General features: G+C 37.9%; 1 protein-coding gene across 1 annotated transcript; it reads right to left on the bottom strand.

Annotated features, from left to right (window-relative positions):
• Nucleotides 1-9,434: 9,434 nt before the first annotated feature.
• On the bottom strand, nt 9,435-12,654 carry RRAD (Ras-related associated with diabetes; the record flags this gene model as incomplete). Its single annotated transcript, XM_009573653.1, has 3 exons — nt 9,435-10,332; nt 11,855-12,059; nt 12,581-12,654. Coding segments are annotated over 3 exons (557 nt in total), but the record flags the coding sequence as incomplete, so codon positions are not given.
• Nucleotides 12,655-12,796: the final 142 nt, after the last annotated feature.

Below are 12,796 nucleotides of genomic sequence, written 5' to 3'. Positions count from 1 at the left end.
AGTGTGCTGTGCTGCAAATTTAGAGTCTTTTCTTTTTTAAAATAAAATAATCATACTTCTAATGAGAATATAAAAAATGTCACACAGTTAAACTTAGGTCTAAAATGAGTTATTGTTTCTCCAGGTAAGAGCCAGTAGATGGATATGAAATTAATGGTTCTTTTCATAAAGTATTCTTACCAAAGAGGAAATAAAGAGAGAATTGCTTAAAAAAACAAGCAAACAAACAAACAATAAAACCCCAAACCTAAATCCAGTTCTCTTCCAAAATCAGTGCAATTATTTTTTTATTTGTTCTGCTGTAACTCAGAAGAAAATAAGGCTCAGAAGCAAGTTCATACTGGTTCTCTAACTTGCAAATGGGTGCTTTCCACAGATGACAAAGATCCATGATACTGCCAGTCTTAAATTTTTTATCACAAATTCACAAGCCAGGATTCAAAATTATATGAAATTTAAGAAATATCTTTTATTTGAGCCTTTGGGTTCCAACCAGTTTACATTTTCAACTTTTCCCTGTATCTCCATAGCTAGATCCTTAATTTCTAATAGAAGTGAGATTCCAACATAATCATCCCTCTCCAAAAGATAGAATGGGTAGAATGTTAAGCAAAACTTCAGCTATCCCTTTGATAAATTTGCAGAATTTAGAATAAGAATTATGTGTTAGAATTCTATCCCTTTCTTTGGAAAACTAATTCTTAGCACCATTCTGCTCTGTTGAAAGTTCTATGTCTATGTGACATTAAGTTTATTATTTTAATGATTTTTTTAACTGATGAACTTTAAGTGCTGAAAACATTCCAAAACAGGGTTGAATTTATTAGTGATTAATGTAATCCCTCTTTCTTGTTCTAGTAGTGGATACATGATCTGTCTTATTTTTATGGCTCCCAAAATTAAGTTAAATAAATCAGTGGAGGAATTGTTTGGCTTTGATTTTGATTAGTTTGGAGAACTATCCTGTGCTTGTTCATGTTTTTGCCACAGTGTGATTGTGTCTCACAGAAATTGCCCTGCAATTATTTTGTTTTCAAAATGCAGTCCTGATCCTGCAAACATACCATACATTTTCATGAGGTCACATAGACACTCTCACAATGCCAAATTCTATTTTTGTTTTTCCCATAGTGTAGCAAGAACACAGTTCCAAACCAACAGCCTTTTAAATATTCATTCAATTTTACATGTTCGATGTACCCTGCTGACATTAAACATGTGTTAGTGTTTCCAGAAACAGGGCCTAAATCTGCTGACTCTCCAGAAAAGAGCAGGATTTGTCCTGTGATCTTAATAACATTATTTGCATAACTCAGTTGAATAAGGAATTATGAAGCTGGGTGTACATTTAGCAGTAAAGGTGCTGTGCCTTCTCTGCTGTACAGATAGGGATGGAAGTAAGGAATAGTAGGAATTTCAGCTGGGGTTTTTTTTTTGGTTCATCCTTGTGGAAATTACAAAGGATAAATGAAACAGATATTAAAATGCAGTTAGCGTTCTTCATCCATTATTCACCAAGTGACCTTAATAAGCCATTTTCAATGTCATGTAAAATGTTTCAGGGATTTGAATGGTTTTGGCAGCTTTTCTCACAGAAATAGAGTTAAATTCAAGGAATAGTACAGAAAACTGCCTGAACTGTATCACTTTGGTTAATCAACCTCGGCAAGGATTCATTCCCTGAAATGGATGGGATTTTGCTGGATTATGTTAGTACCAGGTGGAGTTTTAATTAAATCTCTATCCTGCTGTTGGGAAAGAAAGCTTTACAATCAGTGAATTAAAAATAGCCCTCTCTTTGGGGGGGAAGAGGGGGAGAGGGGGAAGGCTGGAGGTGATGCTTTGAGATGCAGGAAGTTTCCCACCAAGCACGGCATGGAAGAACAAACTCCTGCTTGAGCAGCTTAGAGACTTTTCACTCGGTCTTCCTCAGGCACAGCTTCTTGCTGAAGTCAGCAATCCCCGTGCTACAGTTTCTTCTTGAAGCAGCTTAGAGAAAAGAAGTTAGTACAAGTGATGTTTTCATTCCTTCTCTGATTGCCCTCCATTTCTCTGCTTCAGCCCGAGAACCCCTGCATTTGCCTGTAGAGTTTGGGAAAGGAATAGTTGGTAGTAGGGGGTGATCAAAAAGTGCACGCTGCATCTGGACCTACAGGTATCCTCTGGCCTGTTTATCCACTCCATCCCCCTTCTGCAATTTCAGCGGTAAAGCCAGAGGTGGTTTGCTTCACAAACACTCCAGCTCTTCCCCTGAAATATCAAGTTGCATATAGATTTCATTTCAATGCTTTCCTTTTTGCTCAGTCTTTTACATGACTTCTGCGGGTGCCAACATAGAGTCAGTCTTCCTATGATACCCAAAGCAAAAAATCCTAGAAAACCCACTGTAAAACAAATGTCATTTTATAGACATAATTTTATCTTTGATACTTGCCACCAAACATACCCCATCCAGCATAAAACTGAAGGTTTAGAGTGCCTGAATGCTTCAAAAACTCTTAAAAACAAGCCTACAGAATACTGACATTTATTAATGAGGAGAATATTAAAAATCTTTGTTCAGCCAAGAAAGTCCTGAAGTTACCACCCAGAATACTAATTTGCCTTTACAATATTCACAACATCCAAACTCCTGTCAAAATTTGTCTGTGGTTTGTTCTTTTGGGCTTGACATCTGCTCTACATCACACTCCTCAAATGAATACTATATTAGCAGGTATTTAAGCATAGTCATTCAAAAAGAAATGTAAAAGCAGAAAAGCAGGCAAAACGCTCATGACTGCAGGGCTCACTTCAAAGGCTGGAGACCTCCTTATTCACGTTGATGGGAGGGACAGGTGAGAGCAGTCTGAGTTTAAAGTGGTCACAGTCCAAGCCAGCAGAAAAGAGAGAGAAAGTCAACCAACTCCCAATTTCTCTGGTTAAAATAAAAATGCTCCTTAATCCATCTTACTCTTGAAGGACAGAAAGTTACTTTGGGAGTGCAATAATAAAGACATGTTAGTTAATTATTTACCTTGTCATTAAAAATGAGCCAATTACTAACCAAGTCAGGATCTGTAGAATTTAACTAAGAATTTAATTCGCAACTAGTTTTCTGAAGGCTGAGTATAAAATTGTTCATTAAAAAGCTTTTAACACTTTTTTGGTTTTGAATATGTTTTTAGAATATAGCGTGCCGTTTTCTAGAATCCTTGAAAACAATCTAAAAAGAGTTGAACATTCTGCTAATGAAATCTCGGGGAAGGTAGAAGGTACATTGGTGCATACTTGCATCCTAAATCTTTGTTCTTGAGGATTTAGCCATTCAGAGTTTTGCTCTAAATACTTGAATAGCTCAGATTTTGAATAAATGTTGTGCAGACATGCATGGATACTTTAGCTCTCCAGTATCTTGAAAAAATAAACGGTGAGTAAGAAACAGATCTGCAGGAGGCATTATTTGCTTACTCAGTGCTGTCTACTGCTTTATTTTTGTGCTTATTTTACTTCTATGCTATAACTTACATTTTCAGTATTATCTTTTAAATTCCTACGTAACAGAAAAAAAGAAAGAAAAACAGTTCTGCAGGTAATGGCCACATATAGATGCACTCATTGTGTATTTATCATACATATGAACTGAGTGTCTTTACTTGCACAAGTGAAAGCTTATTATTGGTAATGACAAAAAAGTAGAGTGAAAACAGCCTAGTCTTGTAGTTTGGTTTTTTCTACTTCTTTGTAGTTTATTACAGACAGTGACTTTACATCTGCTGTAGAGTATCAAGATAAACACAGAAAATACTTATTATTGATAAAGACTAAGGAGTTCTGTGTTTTCTTTGTTTCTCTAGCCAGTTTTCCCTTTTTGAATTTAATGGACTACTACAGTGCTGTGGACTGTGAGTTGTAAACTCTGCATAGAAATGTTAATTTGTTGAATAAAATGTTTTCATTAGTGTTTTTCAAAATCATGGAAACTTTTCCATTCCTCATATCTTTCACCTAACTTGTTTTTCTTGCTATCTAATGTGTCAGACTTCTAAGAAGATTTTCCATATGGGACTGGGTAGAGATCCAAGAACTCTATGAATAGTCAGAGGGCAGAAGAGCATATGCAACAATACTCCATAGCCGAAAAGATTTCCATTGAAAAAATGACTATAGGGTAAAAATGAGAGGTGGCTGTCAGATTGCATAAGTTTTTTCTTTTTTCTCCATGCACAGATTAGCTAAAAATCTTCCATTCCCTTTTGCCTTGCAAATGCAACTCTACCCCTGACATTCAAGGAGAGAGTAATTTAATTTGCTATGGTGTCGTAATCAGGGACTTATGTGCAGCAAAATCTGACATTTTTATCTAGACTATATTATGTAAAGCAATGAGCTGGGGGACCGGGTTCATGTTACAACTGTTGACAGCTAATGTTTTTCAGTAAGTCATGCAGCAGCAGAGGAGTGCCACTCTCCCGTTCCCACCGTACTGCTGAGCCTCTGCTGCAAGGGTGACAATGTGTAACAATGGAGGTTGGAAAGATAAAATTGAAGTTGACATGAAAAGCGTGTGACAAAGAAGCCCTACAACTGAGATACCCACAGCTGAAAAATCTGTGAGAAAGTTGTTCAGCACCCGGCTGATACCCAAAGAGAGTTACATTATTCTTTTCATTGAAGAAGGCTGATGAACACTCCTCAATAAATTCCAGTGGCAGGCCTGTAATGATGTGGAGCCGATGCAAGTTGGCACCGTATGTTCTAGTTCAGTTAAGATGTATTTCTGTTGCTTTATCCTTTTTGCATCCTTGAGCTGCAAGAGTAATAAATAGGTGTGATCTCTTGTAGTTACCATTGCAGTGTCAAATGCACTAAACTGTTGTGGCCTGAATACCTGTAATAAGATACCTGAAAACCTGCAATTAGAAATGCAAAGATTGTTCTTGTTGAGCAGTCCAAAATTAAGCAATCCTGACTTTATAGTGAGTTCAACAAGTTTTGTAGCCAGCCAAGAAACATGCAACAAAGTGAAGCATTTTCAACATTATGTCATGTCCAATGCTATTTACAGCTTTTCTAGATCATCACTTCACCTAAAAACATATGGGAACCCAGGTCTGAGCACAGAAGTTATGTGCTCACTTTTACCTAGCCAGCTTAATTAACGTGGCTATATTATGCAATCTGACTACCTGGAGCTCCTGAAAGCTCTTTGTTAAGCATAATGCATTACAATAATCCAATTTAGACATGACAAAAATTACTGTTCTTCTGCCAAGGCATCTAGTGAACTGAAAACTGTCATTCCTAATGTAAAGGTCACAACTTTCAGTGGGACTGCAAGCCTAACAGCAGTGTAATTATTTATGCTAGTGTAATGAGGCTGATGAAAGTGGGACTTACTGCCAGAAACGAGCTGAGGAGATTTTTATGGGTCTGACTAGACTATTCTGAGCAGAAGCACTTGCTCTCCAAATGCTGTCCTTTCTCCAGCCCCTGTTTCGGACCTTAGAGAAGCTTTTTTAGGAGGGTGAAAAAATTAATATTTTCAAATGTATTCTGTTCATCTCAGTCTCTGAATCTGCTAAATTTTAGTTCAGATTAATATTTTCTTCAGCTCCTCTGATAAATACGGGAAGTATTAGAAAAAAATTTGTGGGCTCCTAATCGGTTTCCAATGATTCATTCAAACAGCACATTTATAAATAGGCTGGGGGGGGGGGGGAAGAGAACAAGAGAGAGGAGAGTCTTTAGAACATACACTACCCATTTTTCCCAGTGGCCAGAACATTTTTGTGGTACATAATTAATACCAGTTTGTTAGTGAAGAACTCGGTGTTGAAGTAAATTTCTTAGCCTGCTTCCTACCTTCTAGTACTAGAGTCCTTAGTACATTTTTAAGTTAAACAATGTTGTTCCCCCTTGGATTCTGAACTGTGGGTTAGAGAAATCTTAATTGCAGATAAGCAATAGGCATTTGTTCTCTCTTTTTATCTTTTACTTCTCTGTTCAACATCCATGTCATAGAGCACAAGGACAGTTGACATAATTTACTATTTCAATTTTTAGAAATTAATAACTGCAATGGTATTGGAGTTCAGATGTTCCTTTATGCAAAAAGGGAGTCAAATTGTCCATTATAATGCTAGAGATCATGTGGTAAATTATAAATTAAATGGTGGTCCTGGAATGCACAGACATCGCCTTTGACTGCGACTGCAGATTCAGTGAGGTTGCTGTGATGTACATGCAATTAAACCTGTACATTGTCTCTGAGTAAAATTAAGTACTAAAGCAAATTTCAGCATAATGTAGGTATTACCCCACTTTTTTTAGACTATGTCTTAGTAATCTTTTATGATACACTGGATTCTTAATCACTGTCAAGTCACTATACTTTCCTTTTCAGTAAAGAGCAGTGATGTTATGCAATGTTGCTACGTAGATCATGCCCTGTTTTTTCTAGTACTATTTTGAGAAAATACATCTGAGTAAAACTACATTTTTGGTGATGCTAAGTCTTCCCCCAGCAGTTAACATTTCATCTATATTTATGTGACATGACTTTACGCTTTGTGGTTTTGGCAGATGGAGGAATGATTTTCCTCACATTTTTCATATGGTGAAGAATTTACAGGAGCTAGTTTAGCGATAGCAAGCAGAGGAGGCTTTGGTTTGTTTACCTAACATATATGTCACATATAAAAGGCAATGTCCTTCCACTGTAGTTGTTAATAACTAGCTATTCCAAAAGGATTTGTGCCAGCACAAAATCCACCACCACAATAAGCAGTAATAGGAACTTCAGCTGGCAACAAAACTAAAGGCAGTAAAGATTAAATAACTGTGTGAACTGTCCCTCCAAATAAAAACTGATGTACATTGGCAAAAAATAAGAAAACTCGCACCACTGTTACTCCTTACACTCTCTTCTACTCTGGTAATAGAGAAAATACTGCTGTCTGGGACTCACTATTTTTCACATGACATAGATTCACCCCATTAATGACAAGAATCTGAGTATTCATATCAATAAAACATCTCAAATTACAAAAACCTATAGATGGCTTTCAAATGCTTGAGGATACAAATGACCTTTTGAAGAAGCTTGATTTTTAGAGGCATTTGTCAGTTAGGTGCCTGTTACTGACTTCTAGCTAGTGTTGCACATGTACTTCCAAGAAGTCTGCTTGGAAATTCCACTAAATGACATCCAAGAAATTAATTTTTTTCTGGGTAGAAAATCTTCCAGGAGCTACAAAATGTCTGCAAAATAGTATTCATAGTAATACTTCCACAACATAGAATATGATCTTGGTCTGGAGCAGGTTATTGGCAGAGCTGCAATAACAACAAACCCTCCCCCTTTTCATGAACCATAGCTGAATTACGCTAATCCCTGTACAAACAAATGAATGAAAAAATTAGTATAATGAGGATTTCAATAAGTATTCCACTGTACAATATTAACTGATAGAATACATTATAGATTAGCCCAAGTTTCTTTAGAGTGATCCACAGTTTGTTGTCTCACGGTGTCCTATGTGACATACTTTCAAAATACAAATTACTTTCCACAGTTTAAATGAACCTCTAGCAATGTGCTAGAGCGCCTCAGAAACATTTTAGGCTTAAGAGTTGTCCAAGCCTAACCTTTGAATTCATGAACAGAGTAAAACGTCTGATCTGTAGGTCAGAGTGTGCAAAAATCTCTGCTGTTAGCCTTGAAGAGGCTTTGCAGCTGCAGTTATGTTGCAGCATTAAGAGTGACACATCTTTGTAACATCTTGCACTTTGTGAAATGCCGTATCTTAAACTCTGTGTTTGCATCCCATTCCTTGTAATTATTATGGACAGACTTAAATCTCGCAAGTCAATCAGACATGTCAGTCCTCTCCTGGTCATTCTGAAAGCACAGGGCAATGAAAAGACAGAACCTTTGCAAACATACAGGGAACACCATATAGTTTTGTCAGTAACATTTAGGATGCGCACGAATAGGTATGTGCAAAACTCATGCACATTAATTTGGACACTCTTGCTGTAGAGTTTTCAGGACTAGAGCAACTCCTTGGGTGTTGACAGTTAAAAACTTCCATGTAAATAGACGCCTGGTGCCATACTCTGACAGTGGTTAGATGTTCCAGTGATAAGTTTGCCAGGAAGCAAGGCTAGCGAAAAAAAGCCAAACCCAATTAAAATGTATCATCAGGTAAATGTGAGTTTTGGCAGCAGGACAGAGTTATTCACTTTAGACTTCACTCAGGACACAAAGTAAACACCTCACTTAGTAAGAAACGTGACCTGTTACCAGCAAGATATGCTAAACTGTGCATCTAACCAGTTAGGTCCACCAGCATCACATCAGGAGACACTAATTCTACGGAGCATTACCTACGCATATCAGATACAATTTCCCCCAGTACTAACTGTTCCCTGATGAGTGCCCAAGCATTGGGCTAACCCAATGGAGAGTTGTTTGTTCGAGCTCAGGGAAGCTCAAGGTAAGGTGTAACAGCTGATGCAATTTGCCTGCTGTATGGGGGGAAAGGTCAGCCCCTATAAAATCATGGACAAACAGAGCTCCCAGGCAGCTGGAACAATCTCTCTAAAGAACTGCACTCAGGCAGGGACAGTAGAAAGAGACAGAAGAGCATATGTTTTTGAGAAGTGAGTTTATGGATGAATTTAAAGAGAATGTATCCTATGAAGAGGAATTCATAAAGTAAATGCAGTAAGTCCAAGTCTTTTACTGAGACACGATTGCTTTTTAACTTCATGAATAGCAAATAGGGAAAAGTCATGGAAACACATTAATTATAACACAGTAAAATGAACATGAAAACTTTTACCAGCACTGAAGGCCACTATACACCACAACCGAAGACTATAATTCTTTCAAACAGCCTTGCCAGCCTGCTTTGAACTTCTTGAAAGCACTGGAAGGTAGCTACAGGCTTGTGAGTAGATTAGAAAATTATACTGCTCCCAGAAAAGAAAAAACCAAAACAGAATAAAAACCAAAGCCCCGCATTTGCTTATTGCCTGTAACACAAGACCTTCAAGCCAGGAGAGGACTTAAAAAGTAGAACAGTGCAGGCTTCAATTTATCAGTATAGACACAAGGTATCTATCTAACTAACAGCATTATATAGAGGCCTGTTCCCGACGGAGCTGACGAGAACCAGGTTGAAGATCAACAATAATATGAAGGGTCAAGGCACCCATTCCCAATATGAGCTTTTGAAGTACAGTGTTCATAAAAGCAGGGTTTATTTCTTAAAGAAACTGTCTATTAAAGAAAAGGACACCGAATATTCCTGATTCATCATGTTCCAGAACTTTATCACATGTAAATCTGCATAGTGTGTGTATAATGTTTTGTACAGTGAAAAAAGGTCAGTATAAATATACTGCTCTCTCATTCTTTATCCATACTATGAGAAAAGCATAGTTTATTATAACAGGAAATAATACTTTATTATAAAATCTGCATGTAAACAAGTAACAAATTAATTGAATAACAGTTAATGGAAGTGCAAATTAATTTCATAAAATGATATCTGTTCTTTATTTAACTATATATATATATAATTTGTTTTCTCCCATTCTAATGTGGTTCTACTCCCCCCTCCCCACATTTAAGTTTAAAAAGATTTAGCATTGCTTGCTTTATACTAAAAAGAGTGTACGAGCCTGCGTACAAGTTTAAGTTTTGCTCTGCAAACAAGACAAGTCTATGGTGATACTTATCATCATCCTTTCTTATCTTTGCATCTCTGGTATCCACCAGACAAGAGGATATATAACATATGTACACAGTGAAAATGTGGGCGTGTCAAGCCACTTATTTAAAGTTAGTTCATTTACTTGCACACATTGACACTTAAAACCATTTATCAATGAAGCAGACATTGTAGTGTAACTTCCGGACTTGCTTGCGCACCTTAAGGCATTAAGGAGAGTCTCAATCGGTAAGTCGTTCTTGTTATCACCACGAGTATCATCTATACACTTCTCATAACAGTCAAATGCTTGTTCATCACCCACATGCAACATCTGGCCTTGCTGAAAGCTTCTAAAGCACAGATAAGTCATGGCAAGACTTTGATTTTGCTTTGAAAGCCATCTTCTTATTGTTCTTTGCCACAATTCTCCCAAGGAATCGCTTTGCCTTTTTGCCTATGCTTTCTCTTCTTTTTGTGTTGGCCATTCTCCTAGCATTGTCTTCTTTACTGTCCTTGCGAAGTCTAATTTGCCGAACAATACCTTCAAACAGGTCCTTGACATTATGATGAAGAGCAGCTGAGGTCTCAATGAATTTGCAGTCAAACACAACGGCACAGGCCCGTCCCTCTGGATGGAAGGAGAAAAAGGGAGATGAGTGGAAACAGACATTTTCTCTTCATATATACTGGCAGAAAAACAAAACGAAAATTGACTTTAAGTAACTAAAGTGCCTTCAATGCCACGAAAGAGCTTTACTACAAGGTAGGAAAGTCCAAATTTGCACTCATGGTTTTGCCCTCTTACTCTTCTTGGTTTTGTTGTCGTACAGTCAGAAATCTCATTTGACCAACGGTACTGAATATAAGGCAACCATAGTCCTCTAGGCAGACCATCTCAGTATTGTTTAAGAGCTAAAGCTGATATAAGAGACGCACTTGGATGCATGCTTGCTGTTGGATAGGAAACAGTGTGAGATACAGAAAGAAATGTTTTTTATTCCTTCTGCAAATTGTTGAGCAATTATGCACCTCTGCCTTGCTGTAACAAGTGAGAGTTTTCCACGCTAGCTACAAATGAAGCTGATACAGTCTACAAGGTCAAGTCATTGAACAGATCATTAGAGGTCATGAAGTTGTACACCATTGGATTTGACTACGACTGCATTCAAAATGCAAGATGCTCAACATTCCAGAAGTAAGCACGTAACTCTGGAACATTGCTGCAGTGCAAATTTCCATGTTTAACTTGTGGTAAATAATGGCAAAGTTGTAAACCTGAGCAAAGTACTGATGTCACAACTAGGACAGGTCAACCATGCACTGCCATCAGCCTGAAAAAAGTGATAATCTCTTGATGAACTCCAGCCAATTCCCTGTGCAGGCATTTAACACTGGGAACATGGCAAAACCAGACAGCAAGAGATGGTTCATCATCATCAAGGCACCGACATTTCACAGTATTCTTCCCAGTGAGAAAAAAACCAAAATGACCAAATGTTTAAATAAGTGAAATTAATACTGCGGTGTTGGCAGTGGCTACTGTGCTCTAGTTACCAAAATGCTAGCTGGAACTAGCTGAGAAATTCTCACTGATCACAACTGGAGAACATATACAAAAAGACTTTAAGTTGTGTGAGCCTGGTCCCACCAGCACAACTCAAATGCAATGGAATCACTTCCAGAAGAAAGGGGGTTGTACAGGCTGTATGGGATCACTCTTTTCAAAGGCTGCTTGTGTTCTATGACATGGCACTCCTGTCCTTTAAAAAGCATAGCTCGAGCTATCAAATCTTGAGACTAGCAAGTGCTGCTGCACACATAACATACAATTAAACCCTTTCAGCTAATACTGACCAAAAAAGAATCCTATACAAAACAGTATGCTAAAGCTGCAGCTCTGACGCATTTTTTTCTCTTGTACTGCAGTTCAGAGAATTGCTCTGCGCGGTCACAAATCTTCCCCCACCACCATCTCCACTGTTTTCTGTGGTACCAAGTTCCTGAGCATGAATCAGCTGGCTTGATTTCTCCGGTGTGCCTCAAATCATACATTTTTCTACATAAAAACTGGACCATTCTATTGGCCATGATCCTCCTTAGCCTTTGCTACTAATTTGGACATCACTGTAAAAATGAATAGTGTCTCTTACCATCAACTGAGACTTCCCGGGACCTGACCAGGTCGCTTTTATTGCCCACAAGAATAATAGGAATGTCTTCCGTTTGCCTTGCTCTTCTTAGCTGGATTCTTAGCTCAGAGGCCTTTTCAAAACTAACTTTGTCTGTAACTGAATATACGATAATATAGGCATCTCCCATTTTCATACAGTGGTTCTGAAGCCATTGGCTGTCATCCTAAAACAAAAGACAAGAAATAGATTTATTGCACTGAAAAATCTATTCAACACTGATTAATGATTTAATTATTCTAAGCACCTTAAAGATATTTTTCTGAGCTTTATTATGAAGAGTCAGTAAAAGCAAGCCAACCTTCCAGGTTTTTTTAAAGATTTTGTTATTTAAAATATATCGCAAAACAAAATTCTCGTTTCCAGAAATAATATCAGGTCTGCACTGATCAGATTGTGAATCTCTCTTTTTACAGTAATTCCCTGGGCTGCTCATGTAAGCTGCTGCTTATTTAAAGCATTAAGGGATTCACACTGCCACCCTATTCAGGTTTTTAAATTGCCTGCCTAGCTACAAGAAATTAATTGCAGGAGAGAACAAAGGCAGTACAAATTCTAATTTTTTAATGTCACTTTTTTAATGTTACTGATCTGGTCGAAGAAATAGGCAGACATAGTTGTTCCATTTCTTGGTCAGTGAATTTTAAAAAAAGCCATAAAGAAAAAATATCTTAAATCTGTAAGTACCTGCTCCCATATATCAAACACCACGAGAGATGCTTCTTCTCCGTCAACTATAATCGATCTGTCGTACGTATTTCCTACGGGGGAAAAAAAGTTCGGAAAAAAGCAGTCGTTACTCTCCATCCCTGCCGACAGCCTGGGAGGGGGTGGCCGGAGGGGATGCCCGGGGAGGTGCGGCCGGAGGCGCTCCGGCAGCGGTAGCGCCGCGCTCCGCCGCTC

The sequence above is a fragment of the Fulmarus glacialis genome, unplaced genomic scaffold (assembly GCF_000690835.1).
Source record: "Fulmarus glacialis isolate BGI_N327 unplaced genomic scaffold, ASM69083v1 scaffold42382, whole genome shotgun sequence".
NCBI classification, from domain to species: Eukaryota; Metazoa; Chordata; class Aves; order Procellariiformes; family Procellariidae; genus Fulmarus; species Fulmarus glacialis.
Note: the sequence above shows the minus strand (reverse complement) of the source record. Positions and strands in the feature narration are given on the sequence as shown.